Source organism: Erpetoichthys calabaricus, chromosome 2, assembly GCF_900747795.2.
Source record: "Erpetoichthys calabaricus chromosome 2, fErpCal1.3, whole genome shotgun sequence".
Lineage (NCBI taxonomy): Eukaryota > Metazoa > Chordata > Cladistia > Polypteriformes > Polypteridae > Erpetoichthys > Erpetoichthys calabaricus.
Window position 1 is genome coordinate 4,241,812 of NC_041395.2, and position 26,950 is coordinate 4,268,761.

General features: G+C 42.5%; 1 protein-coding gene across 6 annotated transcripts in view; it reads left to right on the forward strand.

Annotated features, from left to right (window-relative positions):
• Positions 1–26,344, forward strand: part of LOC114669445 (uncharacterized) — a 488,735-nt gene extending 462,391 nt beyond the window's left edge. For all 6 annotated transcript variants that reach the window (XM_051923216.1, XM_051923211.1, XM_051923213.1 and 3 more), the window contains 7 exons: positions 4,219–4,464; positions 5,362–5,619; positions 5,702–6,001; positions 9,239–9,496; positions 21,322–21,405; positions 21,485–21,568; positions 25,941–26,344. In XM_051923216.1, coding sequence (XP_051779176.1) covers positions 4,219–4,464; positions 5,362–5,619; positions 5,702–6,001; positions 9,239–9,496; positions 21,322–21,405; positions 21,485–21,568; positions 25,941–26,004 — 1,294 coding nt within the window. In that variant the 3' untranslated portion in view covers positions 26,005–26,344. The remainder of the gene's footprint in view (positions 1–4,218; positions 4,465–5,361; positions 5,620–5,701; positions 6,002–9,238; positions 9,497–21,321; positions 21,406–21,484; positions 21,569–25,940) is intronic.
• The last annotated feature ends 606 nt before the right edge of the window (positions 26,345–26,950 follow it).

Genomic DNA, 26,950 nt, shown 5'->3' on the forward strand with positions numbered 1-26,950 from the left:
CAATTAACACCAATACTTCATATTCATTAATTATCAGTTCTAGAGTGGGCCTGCATGTCAAACCCCAGCTTTATCCACAGTCAAGTACTATGATGAAATTATCAGATTTGCTTGATATAAAACCCTCCAAGACTGATTTCTGAGAGATTTTCTTATTAGCATTTGCGTTAGTTACCCCCATGGCCGTCCTTCAGCATCTGAATGTCAATGGCTAACTCTGTTATTTGGTTGAACGTTGAGCCATACAAGTCCAAGACTAAACTAGAAAGCTGTATGTCATGCTTACTTTATTTTGCTTTTATTATTATTGTTTTCTGATAAATGCCTCAAATATGAATGGTCCAAGTTTTTGTACTGACTGAGCAGCAGCCATTTTGAATAAAGATGGAATCAGAAGATGGATCATAAAAAATAACTAGCCAAGGTCAAAACTGGTAGGACAAGATTTAGTAGCACAACCTAGAATGGAAGTAATTAGAGAACCAGAAAATCGTAAAGAATCGTAGTGAGAATGTCAGAAACTAAAAATAGTGAACAGAACCAAAGACAAACCATTAGGCGTAAATCTTAAGTGAGACTCAGAAAAGAGTTCAAAACCAGAGAGTCTTTCAAATGCTCAAAGTAAAAGCACAAGGGATGTTGTTATATCCACAAGCATCGATGATGAACGCTCTGTGTGGCCGGTTTATGAGTCATTGTGCTGATGATGTCACTCAGTGTGACTTCTGGGAGACGTTACCTGGCACCCTGTGAACTGAGTACCTAACCACGGGGGCTGAAGATAACAACGGCTATCAAAAAACAAGACAGCATAACAGCTGAATGTGTTTACTTTAAGCACCATTTGAAATGTGTCAGATACAAAATACAATGTGACAGCCAGATTCCTTAACCTATAAAACACCCGGAAGGAAGTTTCAAAAGCCAAAGAGAAAATATAAAAAAAATTAAAATAAACTCCAGGCCAGGACACAAACAGAAGAGCACTGTGACATGACAGACCTGCTGTGGCACCGCAGAACGCACTGCTAGCTCTAAGATTCATCCTGCTTGCGTCAACGCTGATTATTCAATGGCAGGTTACGTCTTATATTATTTTAAACTGCAAAACATTAACAATAAAAAGTCAAAAAGTTAATAGAATGTGACAGTAATTAGTGAATGCTATTGTAAAATGAGCTGGCTGGCTCTTTGCCTTGTCTTTGCTGTTGCTTTAATGGCTATGAAGATCTGCGCTCTTCTGTCTTGTCGTTTATCATTTCATGTAAAGGAGGCTGTGCAGTTTAGTCTGATGAGATTTCTTTTTTTGGATCATAATGTCATGCTGATGTTCTATTCCTATGAATTTATCAATGACTAAACTATGTATAATTGTACATGTTAGGTCATCTATACTAATAAAAGGCAAAGCCCTCACTTACTGACTCACTCATCACTAATTCTCCAACTTCCTGTGTAGGTAGAAGACTGAAATTTGTCAGGCTCATTCCTTACAGCTTACTTACAAAAGTTAAGCAGGTATCATTTCGAATTTCTACGCGTAATAGTCATAACGGTCGACAACGTCTGCCATGTTAAACTTTCTTATTTATGGCCCCATCTTCACGGAATTTGGTAGACGGCTTCCCTGCACTAAACAAAACCGATGTACGTACTTATTTCGGTGGTATGACGCCACTGTCGGCTGAACTTTCCAATGGTCTTTGTTACTTATGGGCCCATCTTCAAGAAATTTGGTACGCAGGTTCCCAACACTAACTGAATCCTACTTACGTACATATATATGTCCACAGCCTGCAGCTCGGTCGCCGTGTGAGGAGGCGTTGGGTCCCCCATCCCCACGTCTCCCACGTAGTTGGCTGCCTGCCTATATAAGGCCGTCCGTCGCTCCGGTCTCCTCATTCCCTTCCTTGCTTCACCACGGTATTCACGTGGATTCAGTTGTAGAAGTGGAAGACGCGGTGAACTATCCAGTAGAGTTTCTCCACACTCTGAATCCTCCAGGCACTCCTGAGCATAATCTAATTTTGAAGGTTGGGGCACCAATAATGTTACTGAGAAACTTTCAGCCACCGAAACTTTGTAACGGCATGAAACTTCAGGTCACGTGTCTGCAAAAGAACCTAATTGAGGCAACTATTTTTACTGGCAGTAGCTCAGGGGAGAGAGTTTTTATTCCTTTCATCCCCGTTATACCCTCTGATCTCCCATTTCAATTCAAACGCCTCCAATTTCCAGTAAGGCTCTGCTTCGCAATGACAATTAATAAGTCTCAGGGACAAACCCTACAAAAGGTTGGCATTGATTTGAGGCAGGACTGCTTTTCACATGGCCAACTGTACGTTGCATGCTCAAGAGTAAGCTCTGCGCACAACTTGGTCATATTACAACCAGAGGGGCGAACTGACAACGTGGTATCAAGAGATCCTTAACAAATAATTATTGGTATATTTTCCCTCAATTTAAAAAGGTTTACTTTTCTTCTTAATAAAAATTTTAAAGCAGGACTTCGCCGCTCCGAAGCGTGGGTATTTTGCTAGTCTTAGATAAAATAAAAATAAAAAACTAAATCAGACGCTGCTAGCTATAGAAGAGCTCTATAGAGGTCTTTAGGACTCATTCCAAAAAAGGCCACAAGCAAACCCAACGTTAAAAACTGTTTTCTTGTTTATATTTGGACTGCCGTTTTTTACAAATTCAAACACATTTATTGTGAGCCAAGGAGCTGAAAAAAAAGAGACCACCAATCAGGTCCTTGGTGGAAAGGAAGGGTCCACAAAAAAGGTCCTGTTGGTCAGCTGCAGTGTGCATTCAGCACGGGGTCATCCTGAGATAAGGTCTTGTCTTCATTTGCATGTATAGAAACAAGTCTGTCAGATTTGAGCCACATATGTCAGCAGATCAGAATGAAGTGCCATTGTGGTGGGCTTCATGGAGCCAACAAAGGCAAACAAAGTTGTGTATGAACTTAAAGCACCTCGTGAGCAGGTGACATGAACTTAGTATGGAGGTGAACGTTGTTAAATGAATACCAGCATGCATGATATAAATCATACAACATGTGCATATAGCGTCTCTTTTGGTTTGGACTTAAGTATAGCACGGTAATGAATTAATTGTACGCAACATCATAAGAAACAATTTATATGGTCCTGCTGTGTAGCTGAACAAATAAGAATCACCATATACATTTAATTGCTTTTTATTTTTCAGCACTAGCAGCACTGCTAGTAAAGTGAACATTGAAAGACAATGCGAGTTTCTTCCATGCTTCATTCCTTCTAAGTTTTGTTGGATTTTCTGTGTGGCTGTCTGTCACCAAGTCTGATTTAAATGTTTTGTACATGATAGATTGTTCTGTGATAACGCCCAATATCTGCTGAGGCACGATACACTTTTTTCAATGCCTGGATTATTAATTTTATTAGAACAGGCTGTTCGCATTGTAACATGCAAGTATAACAATTATAAGGCATTTGACAGCTGGGTATTTCACTGGCTTTTCTGTATTATCTGTAAAACTGGAAAAAAGAGTCAAACACAACGGGCAAAGATGTGATTCCAGTAACACATAACCATTTGCTAAAATTCTTATTGAGTGTTTACTTTCCGCATATTCCTTTTTGTTCCTTTTAATACTGTAATTACTGAATTACTGAAGCAAGTCCAACAAAGGTTATGCTTAAGCTTTATAACACACTGGTGAGGCCTCAGCTAGAGTTCTGTGTGCAGTTTTGGTCTCCATGCTACAAAGAGGACACAGCAGCACAAGAAAAGGTCCAGAGGAGAGCGACTAGGCTGATTACGGGGGGCTACAGGGGATGAGTTATGAGGAAAGATTAAAAGAGCTGAGCCTTTACAGTTTAAGACAAAGAAGATCAAGAGATGAAGAGTTTAAAATGATGAAGGGAATTAGTCCAGTGGATCAAGACTGTTATTTTAAAATGAGTTCATCAAGAACATTGAAAACCCGACTTGATGTTCCTTTAGAAGAATTAAGTGGACAGGACTGGCGAGCTTTGTTGGGCTCAATGGCCTGTTTTTTGTTTAGTTTGTTCATGAAGGGTGAACATACTCAGACAATAATAAATTAATAATTTAATAAATCATTACACAGTGAAATGTACACATATGAATGAACAAACTACTTAAAACATATTAGAAATAATTGATCATTCACTAATTATTGATTGTCTCCTTTTATTCAACATTTTACAGGTTGTCTAAGAAAACTCTCCAGGACTTGGTCTTTATAATTTATGAAGCACAAGATGTCCCCCTTCTGAAGTCCTTCCTCAAGAAAGTTGGCTATGACCTGAGCTCCTGTAAGCTCAACTGGAATGTTCTTCACTTTCTTTTCAGTCACTCAGATGAAAGAATTAAAACCAACCTTAGAAGAAGTGACCTTCAGGAACGCAACCTCATGGAACTCCTGCCATGGCTTCACAGGGTCCATCCTTCAGGGTGTGTGTTGTTAAGCTCTTTCTTTATCAGATTTGTCACTTTGCCTCTGTTGGGTTGTTCACATAATGAAAATGGTAACAATTTGAAGGATTAACTTCCATATGTAATACATTTCAATGAGAATAATGAGACTTGTTTTGAACAAAATGTTTACATTTCAAACAATTGTGAAAACAATAAGGACATGAGAACTGTGTCTGCCAGATGATGTATTCTGTGACTCTGCCGGGTCACATCACATGTCACAGCTGTTGTTATGGTGCTGCTCATACCAGCGGCTCCAGTGCTGATGGTCCTCCATACTCTTAAAAATGTCGATTCTTTAATGGCCCTTAATGGTTATTTACTGGGTCGTGTGGTTCTTCATAGAACTATTGCTTGACAAAGCACCATTTCATTTTGGGACGGAATCTTTACATATGACTTTGGTTCTTTGTGGTTGCAGGACGCTGACAGATTAAGAAAACCTGAACTTAGCAGCAAGAGTCCTTTTAAAATCACGAGCCATTGATATTTCACAAATATATTACCGTCTGGTGCTGGTTATTTATGGTATGGGGCCAGTTATGGATCTCAATAAATAAAAGTTCTTTCTGGAGCCTTCATGTGGATGGCAGTTTTGGGAACCAAAGCTCTCTAAAGAACCAGTCTTGCACCTTAAAGTTTAAGAGTTTGTGACAAATGTGAATTCCTTGGCTACCCCTCTTATCTCAGTCATATGCTCATTGAAATTCTTGTTTATCAAATTTTAATTTCTTATTTGCTACAAATATAAAAGATGCAAAATCAGGCTGTCTATTTTTCCAGGCCTCTGTTCACTGTACCCTATACCGATGTGAATTGTTTTTATAAATCACATCACAATTGTGTGTATAATCTTTTTATCTCCTTGCCCAGGATGAATGGAAGGCTTTCTAAAATGTTACTGAAGGTCATCTTTGATTCCGGCTCAGTGGAGCTCATAGACTTGTGGTTACAACTCTCAGACCATCGTGTTAATTTTAATAACATGGAGTTGGGTTCGAGTCACTGTGATGCTCTCCGGCTCATCACTGAACACTCATGTCATGTACGACTCAGCCTGTTATGGACGTCCTTCACAGATGAGACGGCAGAGAAGTTACTTTCTATGATGGGCCGAGTGTCTGAACTGAGGTCAGTGTGTGTGCTTGTCATACGTGGTCTTTGTCCCTCCACTTTAGGAGTTAACGATTTCCCTTTCTGTTTTAACATTTAGTTTGGACAGAAATACTTTGCTCAAGTTTCTTCATAAACTCATAGAAGTGAATCAACCGGAAACTGCACAACACTTTACCAAAGCACTGCGTTGCACCCTGGACTTTTCTTCTTCATCTAAGATAGACATTTCAAGTGACGACACTTCACACCTCCTTAAGCTGAGCTTCACTGATTGTCAGGTCATCTCAAAATCAGTGGGATTGTTGAAAGATAAAATTGAACTTAACATCAACGATTGTGAGATAGAAGATGGCGGACTGGAAGTCCTGTTTGACATCTTTGACAAAGTTCACCTGAGGTATCACATGATCATAAATTCTCCAACTAATGTTTCTGGTTTTACACACATTTTGCATCAGTGAAATGATTAATCAAATGACATCCATTAATGTTTTAACGTTACACTTGATATTCTAATTGCTTTCCAGGATGGAGAACTTAGCATGTCTGGGGGACCTCAATGATCTTTAGAGCTCTGGCAGCATAATAAGGATCACCTATTAATAGTCACACAACGAATAATACAAAACACAACTGATTTTAAATCAGTCTAAGAGGGGCTCACCTGAAGCAGGGATACCAGTAGTCACTTCTTAGGGTGGTATTAGCAAGGGACTTCCTAATGGCCAGGTGACCCAAATAGCCCAGTTGAGCTCAGCCCAAAACAGAGGTGTGGCAATTGCATGTGGGCTCACTACCTACAATGGCAGGAGTGATGATCAGGGTCAATGCCAATCAGGTGACAGACAAGAATAAGGCATATCAGATATTGGCAAAGGAATCTGGTTCTTGGTATGTTGAATTGAACTCCTCCAGCAGTAAGAAACCAAAGACCACATGGGTCATTGACAGATACCAACAAGATGTATTGTTTGTTTGCATGACACAACTATTCAAGTCAAATCCAGTCGAGTCAAGTGGCTTAATTGTTGTTGGGCACAAAGGGTCGTATGATGGAGGAGTTTAGTGAGGTCATGGAGAATAACATTTAAAAGGTCCTGGCAAACCATTCAACTACATAAGAAAGGTAGGAGACACCAGGGCTTTTCTCAGCAAAAAGTGGGGGAATATTGACCTCAATTAGCGGACATCTGCAGAAGTCAGAAACAGCACTCTGAAGAACTCCTCAACCCAACAGATATGCAGTCCTCGGTGGAGACAGGGCCAGAAGCATTGAACCCCATACCTAAGGCCGAGGTGACATTGCTGTGTAAGACACAGAATGATGTGTAGAAAATGGGCACAGTGCCTCTGAATCGGCAGAATTCCCATTTTATTAAGTGGTGGACTAGAGAGTGTGTTCCAATACTGAGGGTTCACACTGTTTGGCCTCCCTAGAAAATCCTTTGTCAGTGTACCGTAATGGTGGCTCCTTCCAAACATCAAACTTCAGATACAGAAGGAGCAGTGCAGAGTCTCTCATGGCCATGGAACAACAGACCAGCCATTTGTTCTTGCAAAGATTTGAATTGTCAAAGAGTTAATGTTGTGTACATGTGACGTAATGGCAGGACAGTTCCTCCCTCTGTTGTCAATGTCAATGTCAATTTATTTATATAGCACATTTAAAACAACATAGTAATGCTGTGGCCAAAGTGCTTTACAATAATAGAATAAAAGAAAAACAAAATAATTAACATAAAACATAAATAGAAATAAAATATATGAACATAAAATAAAATACATAATAAATAGAAGTAATGTTATATAATCACAAAGAGGAAACCATCAGTATTACTGAAGGTCATGGAATGTACTTGGTACGAGGAACAACCAGAGACAGCTGATCAGAAGATCTAAGCACTGTGGATGGCTGATGTAAAACACACAGTTCAGATAAATAGGCAGGAGCAAGCCCATGTAAAGATTTAAAAACTAGCAACAAGATTTTAAAATCAATTCGAAAATTGACAGGCAGCCAATGTAAAGAAGCTAAAATAGGAGAAACAAGAGTCATACTTTCTTGCCCCAACCAGAAAGCGAGCGGCAGCATTCTGGACCAACTGTAACCTGTGTATCAGAGATTTGTTAATCCCAGAATACAGCGAGTTGCAGTAATCGAGGCGAGAAAAAATAAACGCAGGAGTAGCTATCTCAAGATCCCTAGAAGATAAAAAGGCTTGATCTTACCTAATAGACAAGTTGGAAAAAGCAACTCTTGACTACAGAATTTACTTGTTTCTCAAAAGAGAGGTTACTATCAAAGATAACACCAAGATTGCGGACTTGAGGTTTGGAAAAGACAGAGAAAGAGCCGAGAAGTCCAAGACCAATTTGGCTTTAGCTGATGGACCCACTATAAGCACCTCCGTTTTATATTGATTTAGATCAAGAAAATTATTAGCCATCCAGGATCTTAGTTCAGAAAGACAGTTGTGGAGTTGATTTGTTGTAAAGTTGCAGACAGGAATATAAACCTGAGTATCATCAGCATAGCAGTGAAAAGAAATGTTACATTTCCTAAAAATTGATCCAATAGGGTGATGGTATATAGAGAATAAGATAGGACCCAAAATGGATCCCTGAGGAACATCATATTTAAGAGGAGCAGTAGATGAAGAAGAGGAATTAAAAGTCACTGAAAAGTGTCTACCAGTTAGATATGAGCTGAACCAGTTAAGAGTAGCCCCTTTGAGCCCAACAAGATGTTCAAGCTGCAACAGCAATATCTCATGGTCAATGGTGTCAAAGGCAGCGGACAAGTCAAGGAGGAGAAGGACTGCCACATCACCTGAGTCAGTAATAAGAGAGATGTCGTTGAACACTTTCAGGAGTGCCGTTTCAACACTATGATAACGCCTAAAGCCAGATTGGTAGATCTCAAATAAATTATTGGAGTTAAGGTGATCAACCAATTGATTATAAATAATTCTTTCTAGAATTTTAGCCAGAAATGGCAGTTGGGAAATTGGACAAAAATTGGCTAAAACTCCAGGATCTAATTCTGCCTTTTTTAGACAGGAGCGAACTGCAGCATGTTTAAAAAATGAGGGCACAACCCACTCACTAATAGAACCATTGATGATGGCTAATAAGGGTGGGCCCAACACATCAAAGGCTTCCACTAAGAGACGTGGTGGTACAACATCCAGAGGACTGGGGGCTGGTTTAAGGGTGTCAATAGTTCTTTTTAGCTGTGAAAGTGAGACTAGATCAAAGGATTCTAAGACAATGTCATGATTATCAGTAGGAAGTTCATAGCCCATTTGAACAATGCCATGGCAGATAGTATTGATTTTGCTGACAAAGAATGATAGAAACTGCTCACATGAATGAACAATGCTCTTTAATCCCATCGCAGAGTGAGGGTGAATGGCCATTTCCATTTGAAATGGTTGACATTTCAAATATCATTAAAGACAAACGTCCAGCTGTTTGTGAAATTAGGATGTCAGTCTGGATGACAGTAAGATGTTAACAGTGCATTCAGAGTATTTCTTGATCCATTTTTTGGACATGTAAGACTACATGAAGCCATAGACACACAATGTCAGTTTAAACTCTCATACTGACATCTTTTTTCTTCTCTTTGTAGAACAAGTAAGGAGCTTCTGCTGAGGTTTATTTCGATGACAGATGAGAACAACACAAGCAGGATCATCTCGCTTGGCAGAGCCATTGGCAGTACCATTGATCTGAGTGGCACCAGTCTGTCAGCAGACACCTGCAGATCGCTGGCCATTGTGATCAACTACATTGAAGAGGACTGTGAGGTGGACTTGAGCAAATGCAGCCTTTCTACTGAGTGCATCGAGCGACTGTCTGCATGTCTACACAAAATACAAGACTTGGAGTAAGTGGACCAGCATGCTCTAAAAATGTGCTGTAGATAAAAGTCAAAAGTGTTAAAGGCTAACAAAATCTCCAGTTAAGTCACAAAGGTGTACACATGAGGCCAAGGCCATCCTGGGTAGACTTTTGACTCCGTCAGTAGTGTGTCTTATTTCCTCCTCTCTTGTTCACGATTTTCATTGATTGTCATTGGCACAATTCAAAGGCACAAGTAATGACGCGATAACTCAAGAGTAGTGAAAACTCTAAAATCAAAGTTTTCATTTTGGCCTGTCCCACCTACCGCCTAAAGACATGTCATCCTCTGTGCACGTGATCCCTGTGTTTGCCAGTCACTTTGATCGTTTTATGACACTGTAGAACTACAGAAATGTTTCATAGTATAGATGTCTTGAAAATGTATCCATTGTGTTAACCCCGGACGCACATGTATGTCAGATTCATTCTAGGACTGATTTAAAGTGTGGGTGTCTGGGTGGACACCACTGAGATGGCAAAGCACAGGGTAAAGTCCTCCATGAAACCTTCACAGGAAAGTGAGATAGAGATGGCACTTGTGGGCACATTTTCCCAAGTTAAAATTGAACAACCAATGCTATTCTTTAAAGGAAATTGGTATCCAGTAGGTGTCTAGAAATCCAGACTCTTTAAGGGTAACTGGGAGCTCAGGGGTTCAAGGAGTTGGTATCGCCTGATGTGTCTGCACTCCAATGAGACCCTCGAAGAACTGAAATGAAGAAAAGTCCACCATACAATGAGCATACTGTATTCTCCCAAATGCACAGATATATGAATATTCCCAGCACCTCTGTATGAGCCACACACTTAGTCTCTTTCAGTAAAACAAAAAAAAGAAGTACAACCTGCACCCTCAATAAAAGAGAATGTAAGAAATGAAATGGCAAACTTCACATTACCACCCAGCCTCCTTATCCACATCCTGAAATGGCTCCTAACTTGTGAGTGCCGCTCTTGGGATTGTGACTTCATTCTCTCATCCTCCCTCTTCTGCACGCCCTTTGACTGCTGTCATATTGTTACACGCAACACAAGACCAGTTTGGATGCTGTTATGTGTCAAAGTGGAGTATGACGTGTATTTGTTGGACTCTGGAGACGACTTCACTTGGCCAGCTAAAACAGGACTGGTGTGGTGCTGCGGCATCGCCCACTGCACGGCAGCACTCGGGTCCCAATTTGAAGAGGCTCATACAGGTAGGCGCATGGAACATAATAATAATAATAATAATAATAATACATTTTATTTATATTGCACTTTATATTTTAGCAATCCCAAAGTGCTACAGAGTAAAAAATAGAATAATAAAATAAAAAAAACAGAAGAGTCTATAAAATACTTTAACAAAATTACTTTCTAAAAAGATGAGTTTTTAGGTTTCTCTTAAAGGCCTCAGTCGACTGTGGGGCTCTCAGGTAATCTTGTCTCTCCGGCAAGATGATCATCTTCCTCTGCTGTCGGAGTAGCTGCGTAAACTCCGCATTTCAGTGGCAGCACTCTCTGAGGTGGATACACCTTTTATTGGTCTGGTCGCTCTGATGGCTGTCATACTCGGGGAGCAGCTGTTGCTGTAGCAGATTGGCTTCTTCCGATGGTGTCCAATGTCACTCCTTTGAACAAGCGTATTCTGAAACTCAGATTACGGCACTCCCTGGGTGTCTTGTCTGTTGTCTCAGTGTATTTTATTCACAGCTTCACTTGGTTGTTGATGGGTGCCCATGGGGTGAGACTCCTCTGGTTATCAGTGACTTCAACACAGTCACTGACAGGGCTGGCTATGAGGATTGTCTCGGTCCCCATAGGTCTGGTGACTGTGGTGAAAGTGGTCCATGTTCCTTGACTTTGCAAAAGGTCAGGGGCTGCGAATTGCTGGATCCTGGTTCCAGCGTCTTGAACCGCATCGTTGGACTTGGTACTCCAATACTGGTGGTGCGGTGAAGGAGATCGATCACATCCTCGTGGGTAGACGCTGGATGCTCTTGCAAGACTGCAGGGTCTACAGAAGTGCCCAGTTTGTGAATTCTGACCACAGACTTGTTGTTGCTACTCTGAAGATCCAGCTTAGGTCCAGTAAGTTACCACCTACTAGGAAAATGAGCCTGGACTTGACCAGACTCCAAGACCAGGCTGTTTCTAATGAGTTTGCATGCAGTTTGTGTGAGGAACTTTCAGATTTGGGTGCGACTGCTGATCCTAATGTGATGTGGGAGACCTTCCATGATAAGACCCTGAAGGTTGCTGAGGGTTGTGTTGGTGTTACCGGTGTTCCCAGAAGGAGGTGTTTCATCTTGCAGGGCACCCTGGATGTCATCGAAAGGAGTCGCAGCGCACGGCTCAATGGCAACTCTGGTCTGTACCGGGAACTGAGAAGGATGGCTCTGAGGGCTCTAAGGGCAGATAAAGAGGCGTTTGTTAGAGGAATCTGTGAGCAAGTGACACACCATCTGTGGTCTAGCGACCCACGTCCCGCTTACAGAGGAATCAAAGCATTACGCACATCTGAATCTATTCCTCAGAGAGTCGCAGTCACGGCAGCTGATGGAACGGTCCTTACAGATGACACTGTAGTTGTGACCCGCTGGGCTGGCTACTTTGAGCAGTTGTTCAAAGCTGATCCTCCAGTTAGGACATTGGATATCTCTGGGTCCATGGTTCTTGAGGCTGATCCTCCAATTAGCTGTGAACCACCCAATCTCACTGAGATGGCACAGGTGCTTAACCAGTTGAGGGGGGGAAAGGCTGCAGGGATCTGTGTGTTGTCCCTCTAATAGTGAAAATCGTAGCATCTTCAACTCCACCACTTCCAGCTCTGCCTCCCTGTCTTTTTGTCAGTCCCACTGTCTCCAAACCATACAACATAACTGGTCTCATTGCCATTTTATAGACCTTCCTTTAACTCTTGCAGGTACTCTTCTATCACAAATCACTCCTGCCACTCTTCTGTACCCAGTTCACCCTGCCTGCACTCTTTTCTTCACCTCTCTGTCACCCTCTCATTTGCTTTGGAGTGTTGAACCCTAGTATTTAAATTTGTCTGTGTTCATCACCTCTTCTCCTTGCAGTCGCACCCTTCCCTCTAATTTACGCTCATGTACTCCATCTGCTCCTAATGACTTTCATTCCCCTACTCTTCAGCGCGTACTTCCACCTCTCCAGATTCACCACAATCTGCTGTCTACTCTCACTACAGAACACAATGTCATACGTGAGCATCATAGTCCACAGAGACTCCTGTTTGTCCTCATCTGTTAACCCGTCCATCCCCAATGCAAGCAGGAAAGGGCTCAGAGCAGATCCTTGATGTAATTCCACTCCCACCTTGACCCAGGCTCTCATTCCTACCCCACATCCCACACTGTCCTCACACATATCCTGCATCACCCTCACATACTTTTCAGCTACTCCCAACTTCTTCATACAGAACCATAAGTCCTCTTTTGGCACCGTGTCATACGCGTTCTCTAAGTCCACAAACACGCAATGCAATTCCTTCTGACCTTCTCTGTAAATCTCCATCAACACTCTTAAATCTGTTGTATTTTTTTCCTGGTATGAAACCATATTGCTACTCACAGATTGCCACCTCTCATCTCAGCCTGGAATCTATCACTCTTTCCCATATCTTCATGATGTGGCTGCTCCACTTTATTTCCATGCAGTTACTGCAGCTCGGCACATTTCCCTTATTTTTGAAAATTGGTACTGATATGCTTCTTCTCCACTCCTCAGGCACCTTCTTACTTTTCACAATTTTGTTAAATAATCTAGTTAGAAACTCTACTGCCATCTCACGTAAACATCTCCATTTCTCCACTGGTATATCATCCAGGCCAACTGCTTTTACCTTTTCATCCTCATCATAGTCTTGCTGATCTCTGGTCTTTTCTGATTTACTATCTCCACTTTATCTCACCTACACTCTCCCTGATTTCCATCTGCACCATTTATCACCCTGACCTACAGCACATTCTTCCCCACTCAGTCACTCTGTCTGGCCAATCGGTACATTACCTCCTTCCATATTTTCACTTAACATTGGTGTTTTTCCTGCACACAAAAATCGAATGCTCTTTAATTTATCTGATGCACGTCATAGGTTTGTATTCATATGTGTGCCTCCATTTTGTGGTGATTGCTTTCCATGTTCTAATCTGACAAGACATGGTCTTGGAAAAAAAAGTCTTTAAACCTACTTGTTTCATGTTTTAATGTTTTGGGGGGGATCACCGCACACTGGTAGCAGCACAGTTTGGTAGATAGTAGCCTCCCTGGCATACAGTACCTGTATGGATACTCACGGGGCATGCTGGGAATTGTATTCCTATCGGATAGCCCTGTTGGGTTCCAGGGGCCCTGAAGGAATTAATGGTTCCCTCCTTCATGGGTCTTCCGCCTAACCTGGAACTGCTTCAGAGGGACAGGGCCATAGAGCTGGAAGTTCTCCTGTGTCCTGGGTAAAGGAAGCGTCTCTGCTTGAGTACAAGGGAGTTCGGGTCAGGAGAGGAGCTGGATAACACTCACCTGGAGGACTGAAAGAAAGAAAGAAAGAAAGAAAGAAAGAAAGAAAGAAAGAAAGAAAGAAAGAAAGAAAGAAAGGGAAAAAAAAAAAAAGAAGAGAAAGAAAAAAGAAAGAAAGAAAGAAAGAAAGAAAGAAAGAATTGTGCCTGTGTTCATGTTAATGAATGACCTGTGATGATATTTGCACAAGAAATAATTTCTTTAAACCCGGGACTTGTGTTTATGAGATGATGTTGGGGTTTGGGGTGCTGCAACACCCCCTGCTGGTCACAACGCTTTGATGGTTTTTCTGTTTTATTCATGAAAGTGTTTCATTTTCAGTCAATGACAAGATTTCTTGGAATTATCAGTATTATGATTTTATTTCTATTTACTGTATTTATTGGTATATAGTAAGACACTTAACAGGTCAGAGCAGCCTGCAGCCAGCCTATTCATCTGAAAGCTGCTGTAACAACCTGGTAGTGCGAAAGACGGAAGACAGGAATTCATCTCTAAATGCCAATTGCTGTTGAGTGGCCCACAGGTAAATGGGACCACAGGTATCTTCAGTGCTGTTTCTGACTGCCTCTCAGGTGTTCATTGGTGCCATGCACTCACAGCTACTTGTCCCTTTTCCCCTTCATGCATGTCACCCATCTCCACCTAAAATGGAGCCACAGGCACTACATTCCACACTACATCCCTGACTCTCTGAGAGTCGAACCAAGACCAGGGTCCAATCCAAGGAAAGCTGCCGGCCAAACATCAGTGCCATTGGGTTTCAGCTGCCAGGAGTTGCGCCCAATTTAAGTGCTGTGTCTGTGCTCCCCTTACCTGCTGCTCACAGGCTGCTTTATTGTCAGCTTCTTAAGGTATTCCCACCACCTGAAGAGCTTGTCCCCCTGAGGTCTGGACCCAGAGCTTGTTACACTGAGATAAAAACTAATCACTGGGAATGTTTCCTGATTGTTGATACATAAAAAGGTGTTGATGTAAAGCTTAAAGAAACAGAAAAACAGAAAAACACTGTTGGGGTTGCTGATAAAAGATTGTTGTCCTGTACTTGTAATGGAGTCTTGCATGCATCATCTGGTAATCGTTCATTACAGAGATAGCGTAGACTGTCTTTACAAATATTTAGAAAACCCGCATCCTTATATAAATCGCACGTTTTTCCAATTTACTGTGAAAAACCCACAGGTTAAATTTGAGAAAAAATTCATAATCACAACTGTGGGCTTATGAGTCCATGAGGACAGCCTTCCAAAATGATAACAGACCTGGGAAAAGGCGAGTGTGGAGGATTACTGCTGGAGTTTTGACCTGAAAAGAGTTTGAAACGCTCCTGGAGAATACTCATGAATTAAATCAAGATTTGACTTTGTGACTCTGAACCAAGTAAGCAGGTTGGAAAATGGATGGATGAATAAATGAATTAGGAAATGACAGTGCGTGACATACCACGACAGTTTAAATGATTGGAATTCAGCTAATAACAGAGACAAGGTGGCATTTTGCTAAAGATGCACAAAGAGTTGAAGGTATTGTGAGGTCGTGCCCAGCTGACATGAGGTTGATAAGGCTAGGGTGCCATATCTGCTGTGTCCGAACACCGTCTGGTAGTCTGATAGTGACAAGTCCACTCCGACTCCCAGCTCCTTCTCATAAGGGATATTTTCAAGTTTCAGACCCTCCATTGCATATTCAAAGCTAACATTTCTACTTGCACCAGATTTTAAATAAGGCAGATCATTTTGTAAAAAGACTGGTATGGACCGGGGTCTTCATGTGTAAAATGTGCTTATGCTTCAAAATGTACAGAAAAGTCAGGATTTAAAAAAAAATAAACTTGCCTTGAAATTTGGCTTGACATTACAGTGAATTTTAAACATATGTTAGTCTTATGCAGACTTTTGGTGTTGGCAAGCAGCAGGACAATGAAGTGAACAGAAAATCTCGTTTCACTGAGTGTCACTTGAGGATACACTCTGTATCTCTGTGTACCTCCACACCTCAGATTTTTTTTTGTATATTTTATCATATTTAATTCTATTTATCTGTTTATGTTTTGTGTTACATCATATTTTATTGTTTTATATTTTATATCTTTATCGTTTGTTGTGTCACTGCTACTAAGACAAATTCGTAGCACACATTAGTTTACAGATTGGCCTATAAGGTGAGTTCTGCATGATCAAGACCCTGTGCTTCAGGACTTCAACAGCAAATTTCAACCTCTCCATACATTCTATGCAGATTTTTTGGTGTTGACATTTTAGTGACTCCAGATGGCAGGACAATGAAGTGAACAGAAAATCTCATTTCTTCGCACATTTCAGTGATGTGTCAGTCACATTCTAACGTTCTTGAACTAATTCTCTCACATGTCCTCTCAATCCAACTGTATTTGACATTAGCAGTAACGCCTAATGCATACACTTAATGGTAATCGCCCTAATGTGTAGCGTATCTATTTTGTCTGCAAAATGGTGGCAAGTGGCAATGACAGTGTTATTAAGAAGTCCACCATCACACACAGCATGTACCTAAAGTCTGCTTCCCGCACCACTGTTTGGTAAAATAAAGGAATCAGGTTTCAGCCAGGCCACCTCACAACGTTAGTCAGACACATTTGAGCATCACATATAAGTTGTATATTAATTGAATTAAAGTGCTTTCATTTTGTGATGGTGCCTTCATTACAACATGTGTGCAGTTTATTGTGTCGATTACATTACAATAATCAGCAATCACCTTTTGATCTCCGCTTGCTCACCTTGACTGTAATGAAATTGGAAGTGTCTGGCTAACAGCTTAATTATTCCCAGAGCTTGAAGAGGGCTGTTATGCACCATTCCTGGTACTTTCCTGCTTTTTCAGCAGATAGTAGATCCGTACTGGCACATTGCGATCTGACCCTTCATGTATTTAAGGAAGACTGAGCCACCAAGTAAGACCCCAACTAACTATAGTTATCTTACAATGCATCACAAAGAGTAACAAGAAACAGACACAAAACAGGACTACTGGCAGTTATTTGGTTTCAGTTCAAGCACTGATTTATACCAACCCATAAAGATGTCATGGTATGGCACAGCTCAGGGATGACTAGGAGGTTCTTGATTGGTCAGCCAGTTCATGTTAAAGTGCCCATCACGAGATACCCTGTGGAAGTTAAAACGTGTATCAGAACAGGGATTGTGTGATTTCTTTGTGATGGCCATTGCAACGCAGGCTCCAATTCAACACACAACTCCAAGAGGACAGCTCTACAAAATCTAAATTGACTAATAAGCAAGTCATCATTATGAGCCGGAAAATCATCGCGATCCCTAAAAACTCACTCCTTGCATCACATTTCTGTAAAGTAACACAGAGGTGTGAGACATTGTGATGGCTTGTGCAGTACGGACAACAGCACATGAACATGAACTGCCTCTGCCCCCCGATTTGGGCCAAGATAAGCAGGTGGACATCCCAGTCCCTATCCTTCAGAACATCAACACAATGGAAGTTCAAAGATATTTGGATGTTATACGTTGAATGTCAAGACATTTGCTTGTAGTACAACATTAACATTTACCACTACTTACCAGATGTTTTTTTGTGTGTTCTCCACTCAGCTGCTGTCACTTGCTTCTAATTTTAATTTTATTCCTTTATTTGTGACTCACATGAACAGGCCATCAAAAAGGTGGTTTCCACCATTTCCATTTCATTCAGTAATATCACCTGTCTACATTCCCTGAAGTTTCAGTTTCTGTGTTCTCCTGTGGTTTGTAGTGAAGGCATTTCTTAGGAACATGATCAAAATGATTTGGTGATTTGATCATGAATATTCAAAAAAGGTGTTTGTGGTTAATGGTGATAGGTGACAAGCGGAGAGCTTTAAGTTGATTTGACATTTATAAAGGAACTGTGGCACATGGTGTACATGCAGTTTAAAAAAAAATCTAATAATTTTTTTGCCTTTGCTGTTTTTGCTTTTCACACATAAGCACATTTTTAAAATGGAATCTAAACAAGATTTTATACATGAGGCTCCTGGTCCTGTCTCCATAGATGGGGCTTCCCAGGTCATTAAACGTATACCAAGGAAACTAATGCACTCAAGTACAACTTATTAATAATAACACAAAACTATAGAAATAATTATTATATATCAAAATGAAATGCAACATGCAAACCGAGTAGACAGAAGAAACATACAACAGAGAGGCAGCTGCTTTCAGTTTGGCTTGAGGTCTCCTGGAGTTTGTTTTACAGGCTTCTGTGTTTCTCATCGGCAACTTCAGTATAACGTCACAGTCGGTTGTACTGCACATCTGTGGGTGAGACAAGGCAACACTACTAGGCCCGAGATTGAGGCTCCTTTGTCTCCTAATTATTTAAAAGCTTGAAAATCTCAACATTTTGCTGACACCACTAGTCATGAGACTGTTGCACAGGCACAATCCACCATGAAGAAGTAGATGTTTAGCTCACTATTCATTTAGTTTTCTCATTTATCTTTGCACAGATAAAGTAGTTTTATAAGAGCAAGCTCCTAACACTAGAACCTCCATGTGCTTTCTCAGTACTTGAATTGCTGAAGGTGCATCAAGTGCTGTCTGAATTCTTTTGTTCTCAGTAATTTCCCATCACCTGATCACAAAGTGCAGATAGCCTAAAACAAGATGAGTGAATGTAAAACTAAATGATTTCCTGGCACCCAGTTCCTGTTTGTATACAATTTCAATTACAATGTGAGCTTACATTTTCATTCAAAAAGTTACAGAAATCCGCTGAAGTATTAAAAAAACAACACGTTAATATTTTTCAATCAGATAGGCCTATAAAGTAACAAATGAAGTATAAAGTATTTTTCTTGTTGTTGCTCTGTATATAAATAGTTTAAATGTACAACGACATTCACATGTTTCTGTAGCCGAATGTAAACATTTGTGATTGGCAAGTGGCATGTCAGATTATTAAAAACCTGTCGGTGTCAGCAGTCCACACAGATTCTGTGCATCTTTCGTGAGCAACTCCTGGTTACAAAATGGTTACACTTTACAGTTATCTTTTGTTTTATGTCTTCTTACCTGGCACTGTCATTCTGCTGGGGGCAAGAGGGACAAAGATGTGCTGTAACATGAGTGTCCATGCCAAGTCCATTATGTTCTGCTACCTGCCTTCTCCTATGAATTATGTATACAAAATGTGGCCACTGGTCACAGCCAGGTCAAGTAGGTTATGACACGGCAACAGACCACCTGTGACTCCCTTCTTTCAGAGTGTAGAGCCCTGTGTTCTGCCCCATCACGTCCATACTAAACTACACAACTGATAAAATATGGAAATATGAGCTTTTTGTACAATGGCCACATAAAAAGAAGAATATAGTGAGTAGCAAATGACAGACTTTGTAGATCATCACTGGGTCTGTTCATTTTGTTTATGTCAGTGCCAATGCTGTCAGTCGGATGCACGGTCCTGAGAAGGCAGATAATCTTTCTTGACTTCTGCATGACTATGATGAGTGTAGTTGTTGATAACAGCTCTCTGGGCGTGTTGCCTTTTACAAAGAGTGACAGCTCCTGTCCCATTTTGTTAATTTTACTGATAGGTCTTGTTTATTTTGTAAGCAGTGTGTTGGCCAGGGAAGGTAACATGAAAAAAGTGGTCAACTGTGACATTTCTTCTTTGGTTGTGAAAAGCTCAGTGAGTGGCATCACCATAGGCCCTCACAGATCTTCACAGTCTCATTCCTGGTAGTCGTATGAGATGTTTCATCAAATAAGGAAAAGCAGTTCAATATATTTTTGATATTTACATCAGTAGCAGCTGTTTTAGTTCATATTCTGGATCAAACTGAAATTCTGGCTTGGGATCGAATAACATGGCTAAAGTGGCTTCGAACTTGTCCATAGAAGTCATGTGAACAACACTGTGATGTCATTTAAGTTGAGTTTAAAGACTTTTTTTAGCTAATTGAAATAGCTGTAGTTCTGATTATGATCGTATTCATCACACGTAGTGAAATATTGCAAGTGACTATAAATGATATGTTTTTGGTGATTATTATTTTGTCACCAGGAGTAGAAAGAGAGAGACAGTGACACCTATGTGAGTAGCAATGTCCAATAACCTCAAAAATGGAGGCTGGATTTTTCAAGGTAAAGAGAACGCACAAATGTTCAGGCCTGTCTTTACATGCAAAAGTACGATGCCAGGAGAGAGAAACAGTGATTCACACCTGAGCACTAGTGCACTATAGCATTTTTTGCAAAGGTAATAAGAAGAAAAATATTATTAACCTCCTCTTCTGAATGGAATTCTACAGTTGAAACAACAGTAGCTGCAGTGTAAACATTTAGGAAAAGTCAAGGAAGGACAGACACATTACATTCACACTGATGAAATAATTAGAAATGGAAGAACTCAACATTCATTAGCATTGTTAACAGTACTCCTAGTGTCAGCGATGATGTACAATACTTTGAGTTGTGTGTCTTGGTTTTGGGTTCAAAGGAAGAATTGTGTTTGCTGACTTTGTCTTGTTAGCCTTTGTTCATGTCCATGGTGTGGCATTGTCCTACAACAGCTCACGGTGAGTGTAAGACTCCTTGTCATGTCCTTGTCAGCTTTTTAATGAAAATCATGAATGTTTCTGCCACAAGACTTTAGATGCTCAGATTACCTCCTTGAAGTAAGTCTTCTTTCTCTGGACTGTGCTCATTGACTACCATGGAACTGTGTATCTTTGTAAGTTAGTGATCCTCTCCACACACTAGTTAGAGAGATCTGAGAGTGTTCAGGTCCAAAGAGACTGTACAGATGTGTGGGCCTTGTTTTCAATGAAAGCTGTAGCTTCTGCTGATGGGAACAAAGTCCACCTCCAGCTACAGGTCAATGCCTGCTTATAGGTGCTTGTGTCTTCTCATCAGAGTAAGGAAGAGTTCAGCGTGTAGTTGCAAAGATGGATGTCCTTTTAGGTGTGTTTTAGTAGGGCAGTGAATCTGCTGAGCTTTCTCTTTATCTTTGACCAACACATCAGATCAAACTCAGAGAAAGCAAGTTGAACAATTGTTGGCTAACAGGATAGCTGCCATGCAGTTACGCTACTTGATGTAGATGATCTGGTGGTTATTAAGATTAAAAAGTCACCCCACTAGATTAAGACCAATGTGCAAACTTGTAGTCACACAGGACTGGCTACTTAAAAATGATCCAAAACGCGGATGTTTATTCTTCATTTACTAGCAGACACTGTTGTCAGGGTGTTAAAATGGAGTTTTCAGTTTGCTTGTCTTCTTTTCATTGTAGTGTTTCAAACAACAATCTAAATGATGAAGCCACTGAAATACTTGCATCGACTCTCAGCCAAGGGGATTCACTCCACGTCATTGAGTGAGTGTCACGTCCTTCTGATTTGTTTTTATTGTGTGTGACTTTTTCATTATCGCTGACACTTTTCCTCTTTTTTCAGCCTGAGCAGCAACAACATCACAGATGCTGGAGCAGCAAAAATTCACAACGCTCTGAATGGCAAATCCAATCTGAAAGTTGTGAGGTAAAAATCTTTTATGTTTTCTTTTCGACTGACTTGTGAATAAGCAGAGAAACTCCTTTCCAGTCCAAATGGAGAATCACAAAAGATCAGAAAGTAAAACTTGTTTGTAAGCATTTAGGTCTCTTCATGTGTGCAGTCATCGTGTGTCTCTCTCGGTCAGCTATGCCTTTCTTTGAATGAAGGAATATATCATGTTTTATCTAATATTAGTGCTTACTGATTGATTGTTCACCACCTATGGGAGGGGCCAAGGAGGTCGGGTGCAGTGTGAGTTGGGTGGTGGCCGAAGGCGGGGACCTTGGTGGTCTGATCCTCGGCTACAGAAGCTGGCTCTTGGGACGTGGAATGTCACCTCTCTGAAGGGGAAGGAGCCTGAGCTTGTGCGTGAGGTCGAGAGGTTCTGGCTAGATATAGTCAGACTCACCTCGACGCACAGCTTGGACTCTGGAACCAATCTCCTTGAGAGGGGCTGGACTCTCTACCACTCTGGAGTTGCCCCCGGTGAGAGGCGCAGAGCGGGTGTGGGTATACTTATTGCCCCCCGACTTGGAGCCTGTACATTGGGGTTTACCCCAGTAGACGAGAGGGTAGCCTCCCTCCGCCTTCGGGTCCTAACTGTTGTTTGTGCGTATGCACCGAACAGCAGTTCGGAGTACCCACCCTTTTTGGAGTCCCTGGAGGGGGTGCTAGAGGGCATACCTTCTGGGGACTCCCTCGTACTGCTGGGAGACTTCAATGCTCACGTGGGCAATGACAGTGAGACCTGGAAGGGCGTGATTAGGAGGAATGGCCCCCCCGATCTGAACCTGAGTGGTGTTTTGTTATTGGACTTCTGTGCTCGTCACGGATTGTCCATAACGAACACCATGTTCAAGCATAGGGGTGTTCATATGTGCACTTGGCACCAGGACACCCTAGGCCTCAGTTCGATGATCGACTTTGTGGTCGTGTCGTTGGACTTGCAGCCACATGTCTTGGACACTCGGGTGAAGAGAGGGGCGGAGCTGTCTACTGATCACCACCTGGTGGTGAGTTGGCTTCGATGGTGGGGGAGGATGCTGGTCAGGCCTGGTAGGCCCAAACGTGTTGTGAGGGTCTGCTGGGAACATCTGGCAGAGCCCCCTGTCAAAAGTAGCTTCAACTCCCACCTCCGGCAGAACTTCGACCACATCCCGAGGGAGGTGGGGGGACATTGAGTCCGAATGGGCCATGTTCCGTGCCTCTATTGTTGAGGCGGCTGACCGGAGCTGTGGCTGTAAGGAGGTCGGTGCCTGTCATGGCGGCAATCCCCGAACCCGTTGGTGGACACCGGCGGTGAGGGATGCCGTCAAGCTGAAGAAGGAGTCCTACCGGTCCCTTTTGTCCTGTGGGACCCTGGAGGCAGCTGATAGGTACCGGCAGGCCAAGCAGAATGCGGCTTCGGTGGTTGCTGAGGCAAAAACTCGGGCGTGGGAGGAGTTTGGGGAGGCCATGGAGAACAACTTTCGGACGGCTTCGAGGAGATTCTGGTCCACCGTCCGGCGTCTCAGGATGGGGAAGCAGTGCAGTGTCAACACTGTATATGGTAGGGATGGTGCGCTGCTGACCTCGACTCGGGACGTTGTGGGTCGGTGGGGGGAGTACTTTGAAGACCTCCTCAATCCCATTAACATGCCTTCCAATGAGGAAGCAGAGCCTGGGGACTCAGAGGTGGGCTCACCCATCTCTGGGACTGAGGTCACTGAGGTGGTCAAAAAACTCCTTGGTGGCAGGGCCCCGGGGGTGGATGAGATACGCCCGGAGTTCCTCAAGGCTCTGGATGTTGTAGGACTGTCTTGGCTGACACGCCTCTGCAACATCGCATGGACATCAGGGACAGTGCCTCTGGATTGGCAGACTGGGGTGGTGGTCCCCCTCTTTAAGAAAGGGGACCGGAGGGTGTGTTCCAACTACAGAGGGATCACACTCCTCAGCCTCCCTGGAAAAGTCTATTCAGGGGTTCTGGAGAGGAGGGTCCGTCGGATAGTCGAGCCTCGGATTCAGGAGGAACAGTGTGGTTTTCGTCCTGGTCGCGGAACAGTGGACCAGCTCTATGCCCTTAGCAGGGTCCTGTAGGGTGCATGGGAGTTCGCCCAACCAGTCTACATGTGTTTTGTGGACTTGGAAAAGGCGTTCGACCGTGTCCCTCGGGGAATCCTGTGGGGGGTGCTCCGGGAGTATGGAGTACTGGACCCCCTGATAAGGGCGTTTCGGTCCCTGTACAACCGGTGTCAGAGCCTGGTCCGCATTGCCGGCAGTAAGTCAAACCCGTTTCCAGTGAGAGTTGGACTCCGCCAGGGCTGCCCTTTGTCACCGATTCTGTTCATAACTTTTATGGACAGAATTTCTAGGCGCAGCCAGGGTGTTGAGGGGGTCCGGTTTGGTGGGCTCAGGACTGGGTCACTGCTTTTTGCAGATGATGTTGTCCTGTTTGCTTCATCAGGCCGTGATCTTCAGCTCTCTCTGGATCGGTTCGCAGCTGAGTGTGAAGCGGCTGGGATGGGAATCAGCACCTCCAAATCCGAGACCTCAGCCAGAAAAGGGTGGAGTGCCCTCTCAGGGTTGGGAGCGAGATCCTGTCTCAAGTGGAGGAGTTCAAGTATCTTGGGGTCTTGTTCACGAGTGAGGGAAGAATGGAGCGTGAGATCGACAGGCGGATCGGTGCAGCATCCGCAGTAATGCGGGCTCTGCATCGGTCTGTCGTGGTGAAAAAGGAGCTGAGCCATAAGGCAAAACTCTCAATTTACCAGTCAATCTACACTCTTACCCTCACCTATGGTCATGAACTATGGGTAGTGACCGAAAGAACGAGATCGCGAATACAAGCGGCTGAAATGAGTTTCCTCTGCAGGGTGTCTGGGCTTTCCCTTAAAGATAGGGTGAGAAGCTCAGTCATCCAGGAGGGGCTCAGAGTAGAGCCACTGCTCCTCCGCATTGAGAGGAGTCAGGTGAGGTGGCTCGGGCATCTGATCAGGATGCCTCCTGGACGCCTCCCTGGTGAGGTGTTCCGGGCACGTCCAACCGGGAGTTGGCCCCGGGGAAGACCCAGGACACGCTGGAGGGACTATGTCTCTCGACTGGCCTGGGAACGCCTCGGGATTCTCCCGGAAGAGCTAGAAGAAGTGGCCGGGGAGAGGGAAGTCTGGGCATCTCTGCTCAAGCTGCTTCCCCCGCGACCCGACCTCGGATAAGCGGAAGAGGATGGATGGATGGATGGATGAATGGATGGATGGATGGATGGATGGATGATTGATTGTTTAAAAAGCCATCCAGAAATGAGAGAGACATTAAGACTGATTCTGACATCTCTGCAGGTGTCCATGGCCTGCCTGATGAGGAGTCTCTTCACCTTCCATTCTCTCCCCTCATCTGCCAATGACTTCACCTCAGTGATCCATGTCTAGAATTGCTGGTTTGCTGAGGGGCCTCGTGTTAAAAGGGTGTAAAGTGTGGTATTGTAAGGCAAAGAGTCAGCAGGAGAGCTCATGTTCTGACAACAAAGCAGAGCTTAAAGGAATCAGGGTGATATGAGATTTTAGGGGACACAGCCTCACCTTAAGACCCCTGTGGATTGTTACTTTGTCAAGGCAGACACAATCTGTCATCTTAATGACATATTACAGTAAATTCACACATGGATTTTCAGTTAAGAATTGTACATCAGACAACACATCTCAAGATTAAAATGATACAAAATACATCAGGGAATCGGCCTTAATTGTGCGTAATGCCATCTTGCGCCTTCCTCGCTAAGACATACAGTTTGCTCTAAATAAAAATGTTTTTGGCAATGATAAGTTCTTATTTACCAGACAGCGTCAGATTTATGATCAGCGTAAATCCTATTAGATCTGTGTTTGGGTTATGATGGAAGGAATTATTAAGGACTATCAGGCGCTAAACTCCTACATTTATTGTTAGCATAATGACTAATTCTGCACAACCTAAAAGGCTGCTATCGCACCCTCCGTATCTCATTGGGAAGAACTTTACATATTATTTATTTCCTGCAACTGTTAAACATTCATTTTCTTTTTTTTGTAAAGAGCTTCTTTAGAATTTAGCAGGAATTCGTGAATGTCATTTCAAATAAGTCTTCGGCGTCCCTGCCAATTGTTCTGCTAAACTCTAATTGTTCTAATCAACATGATGATGTAACGAGGCTTCCAGTCTGAACAGAGGAGGTTTGTATTTAGTGCCAGTAGCTTATGTGCAGTGACGTGCTGTGACGTTTCACAAGTCACCAGTCACAGCATCTTCCCTGTTAGCTGTTTGTTTTATTTTCAAATGGCTGGAGGTTTGTTCTGAATTCAGACCTTTAACTCTCTCCTTATGTCTCACTTTCTCATTTCAGAATCTACAATAATAAAATATCAAACCGTGCCATCTTTGGGAAGGACCCTCATTATGAGATCTGATGACTGAAGACTGCTGTATTGGGGTGACAAAGAGAGTTTTTTTACAGTTTGTTAAATAAGACTTGTAAAATTTAAATCTGTGTGAAAGAAAGACAGGGTTATAAGATGCAGCCTGTAATTGAATAAAATATGTAAACGGGAATGTGGCGCTCATAAGGAGAGGCTAATACTACATTAACAATGTAAGTAACAGGAGATGAACATGGCAGGCTGGCTTAGGCAGCATGTTAGTCAGCTGTAAATCACATCTTAAGAAGTCTTATAGTAAGCGATTGGGAAAACGTCATTCTGTAGAAATGTGTGACAATGATCAGAGTGTCCTCACTGAGCCATACAGTACGAGTCTCAGATCATTGACAGGTTATCATTTGTCTGATTTCAGCTGAAGTTACGAGACTTGCTGTATCATGCTGGTTTCACAGATTTTCCAGTAGTGCTACCTCATTGGGGAATGGTGTGAAAGTGACAGAGAGGACACTTGATGACAAAGAGTTAAAGACATGAGAGAGACAGGAAAAGAGATGGAGACAGACAGTGCTTGGGATGGACTGGAGACATCACACTTTTAGGAGATGAAAGGAGCTGTGTTCGACATCATCATTGGGCTTAACACCTGCTAATAACGTCTCTGCATTCACAAGCATCACACTTGCATATAAGAAGAAAAGGCTGAGGACATCATGTTGTCATGAAAAAACCCCAACATAATGGGGGTACCCTGTCACTTAAAACAGTGTCACAACTTTCATGAGAATCCCAGCTGGCGTAAAAGACTCTGTAACTGCTCAAGGCAGACCACCTGACCATGAAGCTTGCTGTATGGACATTGATTTGAATTGTTCAGTTTGTATGTTTTCATTTTGTAACGCCTGGTATTTGTCTGTTACCTCTGTAGAATATACTGTACTGGACGTATAAGTTAAAGTTAATTAAGTTTGTTAGTGCC